The sequence below is a fragment of the Dromiciops gliroides genome, chromosome 6 (assembly GCF_019393635.1).
Source record: "Dromiciops gliroides isolate mDroGli1 chromosome 6, mDroGli1.pri, whole genome shotgun sequence".
Lineage (NCBI taxonomy): Eukaryota > Metazoa > Chordata > Mammalia > Microbiotheria > Microbiotheriidae > Dromiciops > Dromiciops gliroides.
The window spans coordinates 119,015,040-119,020,153 of NC_057866.1; the positions used below are offsets into that span (position 1 = coordinate 119,015,040).

The 5,114-nt window shown below is 39.3% G+C and overlaps 1 protein-coding gene across 1 annotated transcript; it reads right to left on the minus strand.

The window, feature by feature from the left end:
- Nucleotides 1-4,253: 4,253 nt before the first annotated feature.
- LOC122733011 (60S ribosomal protein L30-like) lies at nt 4,254-4,601 on the minus strand. Its single transcript, XM_043973497.1, has one exon. It carries the CDS (start codon nt 4,599-4,601, stop codon nt 4,254-4,256), a length of 348 nt encoding a protein of 115 aa, XP_043829432.1.
- Between the last annotated feature and the right edge of the window lie 513 nt (nt 4,602-5,114).

Genomic DNA, 5,114 nt, shown 5'->3' on the forward strand with positions numbered 1-5,114 from the left:
TTAAAACATAATCTCTGCCCTTTTGAGGTCATAATATACACAGAGATAACTGTATGTTTGGGTTTTTTTGTATGTTTTGTTTTGTTTTGCAGGGCAATGGGGGTTAAGTGACTCGCCCAGGGTCACACAGCTAGTAAGTGTCAAATGTCTGAGGCCGGATCTGAACTCAGGTTTTCCTGAATCCAGGGCTGGTGCTTTATCCACTGCACCACCTAGCTGCCCCCCAAAATTCTGTCAGGTTTTTTTTTTTTTTTTGGTGAGGCAATTGGGGTTAAGTGACTTGCCCAGGGTCACACAGTTAGTAAGTGTTAAGTGTCTAAGGACAGATTTGAACTCAGGTGCTCCTGACTCCAGGGCCAGTGCTCTATCCACTGCGCCACCTAGCTGCCCTAGAGATAACTATAATACACAATAATATATTATAAGCTGAATTTGCTAGATTGTAAACCTAGCTCATTGTGGATGCTCCCAACATTGTTCTTAAAGGTCTAATGCATTTACCCTTAGTTATTCTTCATCCTTCCAGTATTTTATACTCATTTTCAATTCTGACTTCACTAAAGAGTTCCCTATAAAGTCAAATCTGACTTTTTTTTTGACACCTACCACTATTTTTCCTCATCAGTACTGTTTATGAATGAATATTCAAAATTTCATTTATTGAATCTTCTTTTCTCTATAGAGTTATCTTTCTTTTATTTTTTTTCCAGTGATAGGATCTTCATTATATTTTCTCTATTTTGAAATCTAATTTCCTAAATTCTAGTCATTAGGTCTGACTTTGTTAGTATTTTCTTCCTTAGACATAATCAAGTCTAGGCTCTACTGATCATTATTCCCCCAAGGTTCCCATTACTTTGTTTTTTCGAATTAGTTCTTCCTTCCTTGTTGGTCCAAATTACCTAGAATAATAGTCATCCTCATTGCTTCATCTGCCTTCTGAGAATCAATGTTCTTCCTGTCCAAGAACTCTTTATGTCTCTATTATGTCAGTATGTTACTGGCTAACTGTTTTACAACTTCTAACCCCATAGGACTTTAGAGTAAGAATACATGTTAGAGGTCATTTAGTCCAACCTGCTCATTTTTTTTCAGATAAATTTTATAAAGATTAACTAGATTGGATTAAACTCATAAAAGTAGTAGATAAAAGAGCTGGGATTCAAATCCATGTCTTTGGATTCCAAAATCAACATTCCTTTTGCCATATCATCATCTCCTCAAGCAGGAAGACTATATTACATTAAAAACATGTATGGTTGGTAAATATACCTGGCAGAAAGATCAACATAGCCCAAATCCTTCAAATGAAGTGGAATTGCTTTCTTAATTTCCTTATTTTTTTTTCATCTTAAATACAACAATAGTGCTTAGTGTATTCCTCCAGGAAAGTTCTACTGCTAATTGCCATGTAACACTTTGGAACCCTGAATCATGCGAGCATCCCTACTATAGGTGTGGACACTACCATTTGGGTCTCCATGCTGAAGCCCTGCCTATAGTAGGAATCACTTCTCTAGCATCTTAAAAAAAGGGGGACATTTTACTATAAACTTGAAGATCTCTAATGATGAGAACCTCACGATATCACAGAAGCTAAAACCAGTTCTGACAATTTATAATCAGGCTTACCAAGGGAAGCCACTACTCTTCTCACTCAGAATTCATTCATTCCTTAAACACCTTTTATTTTTTTAATTTAATTTTGTTTTTTTTTTGTTTTTGCGGGGCAGTGGGGGTTAAGTGACTTGCCCAGGGTCACATAGCTAGTAAGTGTCAAGTGTCTGAGGTCAGATTTGAACTCAGGTGCTCCTGAATCCAGGGCTGGTGCTTTATCTACTGTGCCACCTAGCTGCCCCGCTAAACACCTTTTATTGTATGTTTTTATCTAGAAGGCAGTATTCTCTGCCTTGAGCGAGGGTACAAAGATGCCCTCAGAGAGTTTACAATTGTTTAGGAGAGATCCTGGGGCTCATTGTTGTGGAAATTTGTTTTAATTTTTGGGACCCTACCTTTGGACTGAGATTAGAAAGCCTTGGGCCCTCAAGGTTTTTTCTGTGTGAGGGGCTGGTGCCCCTCGCCCTCAGCTTCAGCTGAGCCAAAAAGCCCTGTGGACTGAGACGCCAGGTCAGAAAGGTGGGGCAGAAAGCCCCAGCTCCCACCGCCCTGGGCAGATCTATCTGAGAGATCCTGGGCTCATCCAGGCTGGCCTCTGACGTAGCCCATGCAGAGGTCCCTGGGCGCACAGCAGGGGCACATGCCCCTGGAGCCCTGGGTGTGGTACGCACAGGACACTGGAGCGTCCTCCCACCCCACCCACAGCTGTAGTGTAGCTGGTAGATTAGTTTGGTGTGTGGGGGGGTGCAGAGAGCCCCGAGATTTGAGTGGTTAGAAGGAATATACCGGGAAGTTAGACAGCAGAAGGGGTGCTGACAAGATTAAGGAGGATTCCAGAGACTAGAGACCCTAGAAGCAAGGGAGAGGCTGGAAGGTTAAGAGGTTGGAGAAATAGACAAAGGGGGCCTGACAAGATTAAGGGGGACTCCAGAGACTAGAGACTCTGAAAGGAGGCTGGAAGATTAAGAGAACAGAAGGACACTGGAGCACTAGGAGAAAGGAAGGAGAGGTTAGTGAAAGAGAAACACAGCGGTTCAGCAGTGGCAGTATGGAGAGGAAAGTTATAAGCAGTGGGATCAACAAAGTAAAAGGGGCTTGGAGTTAGAAGAAAGGAGCTGAGCAGTGAAAGTGGAACATACCCTAAGGCAAGAGGCAACAACAGCCTTTATTGTATTAAAAGTAGACAGGTTGTATAATTTGCATTTCTTAACTCTTATCTCTAACATTTATTTTTATAAATAAACTCTGCTTTGATTATTTAGTTAAGAGGCTTCTTAATCTTTTGCTTATCAATTTTGGGAGTAGAGCAGCATGGTGGAACTTTATAAATGGCCCATATTAAATTAATAGCAGTCCAATAGACAGCCAGTCAAAAGTGCCCACATTAGTCCTCCAGTCAGATTAGTCCCCCCAAATTAGGCCATTAAGTCAAAATATTTACACATTATGAATCTAGAGACACAAATCAGAGGCAGTTCTATGATAAAGGATCGTTCAGAGATACTCAGAGGTGCATTGTGTAATCATCATTATGGGATCTTGAGGTCAGTTCATAGTAGAAAATTTAGGGAAGAAAAGTGGAACTTTCTCTTTGATAATTGATAGATAGCCAATTATCTTGGCACCTAATGGTAGATTTAATTAATTGCAATGATGACTCAGTATAATAAATGAAGCCCAAAGCCTCAGGGAGTCTCTTTTCAAGTGTTTGGATTTCTTGGAGCCTTCTTTGATAAGGGCATTTCTGCATGTCTTTCTCCTTGTATGCCAACCCTTGGAAAAGCAGGCAAAGCAATCACTTGGGTTATCTATGATTCCACTTTTCTTTGGTATCCTGTATCCTATGGATCTGCTCATTAACTCTTTGTTGGCTACAGTTTCACATTTGATATAGATGATTATATAATGATACAGCAGAGGCTGTATCTCTGATATGACAGCTTTCTAATGTTTTTTATTCCATCAGCTTCAAAGAATGTCTGCAAACTTCAGACATAACTTTGGACTTGGAGTCAGAGAAATTTGGTTATAGTCTTATCTTGACTAATGGATAGCTACATGATCTTGGGAAGCCACAACTTCTTTGAGCCTCAGTTTCCTTGTATATGAAATCAAAGGTTGTGCTCAGTAATTATTAAGGTAATTTTTCAACTGTAAAATCCTACTTGTGTCAATTAAAAAGTTATACAGACATAGTTTCTTAATAATTTAATCATTTTATTAGGAAGGCTAACAGGTTAGTAATAAAAAAAATGGTCATTTAGCTATCTCTCTCAGATCAAAAACTCCTAATGGTAGTGGGGTCACAGTTTATGTGCCCTTTGAAGAGGAGGTTGTTCCTGAGGTGCGACTACTCAACTCTGACTTTGTGGGTGGGCTATGTTGGGGTACATGACTTAGGTCACTCAAATCTTGGTAAAAGAGAAATCAATTTCCATATCACCTGTCTTGATAATAAGGAGAATCAATACTGCCCCTTCCCCCCCCACCTTTCTAAGAAAACACAATGATCAGGAATACAACAATTAGCCTAAACTTAGAATTTATTTTACTGTCTCATTAGATCTTAGCCTGAGTAAATATCTTTTTTTTTAAACAAGCTTTTGTCAATTTATTAGAGAATACTTTTGTACAGTTTACCTTTTACTGGTCTGTTCTGGCATGCTTCTAATGATGTCCAAATCACCTGGATCAATGATAGCCGGTGTACAAACTCTGTAGTACTTCCCCCATGCTATACCCAATTCAATGTTGTTGCCATTGTAGTGATGTATGCCAGTTTTGCCCAACATGGAATAATACTCAATCTCTGATTTCCTCGAGGCTGGGCAGTTGTTGGCCAAGATGATCAATCTGGCTTTGCCTTGTCTGATCATTTTCAGGATCTCTTTGTAGCCTAGGACATATTTGCTACTTTTCATCACCAGCTGGAGCCTCAAGTTAATGGACTCCAGTGACCTTTTCATTTTCGTTGTGGCCACCATCTTCCTGCCTATGGTGCGGGAGGACATGCATCCAGGAACCTGCTGACAAGATGTCCAGGAAGCGAGAAAGCTGGGTAAATATCTAAGACAGATTTCCCACACTGGTTGGTTTCTGGATGAAGAAGTAGAAAAGGGGAAAAAACTTGGTCCTAATAAAATAAATAGTTATTAAATATAAGAGAGATATTTATTTCCCACATACTTTAGAGAGACAATAATTGTAATGGAATTACTATAATGTCTGTTACATAGTAAATGCTTAATAAATGCTTTTTTTGCTCTCCTCTTTATTCTACTATGTTCTGTTCATCCATATTACAAATGCAAATGTGGGTCATGCAGAAGAGAAGCACAGATATGTTAGACATTCTCCACTAGCAATCAATGAACTTCTATAAATGACTCTAAAACATACTTATTCTCAGGCTAAAGCTTCATTTACTGCTCCATATTTTGGAAAAAATTCTTTGAACAATAGCTACTACTATCACTGGGATCCTTCTATTGGCATTT

Bases quoted from the DNA above. Each gene is read 5' to 3' on its own strand.
- LOC122733011 (XM_043973497.1), bottom strand. From the start codon at position 4,601: ATGGTGGCCACAACGAAAATGAAAAGGTCACTGGAGTCCATTAACTTG.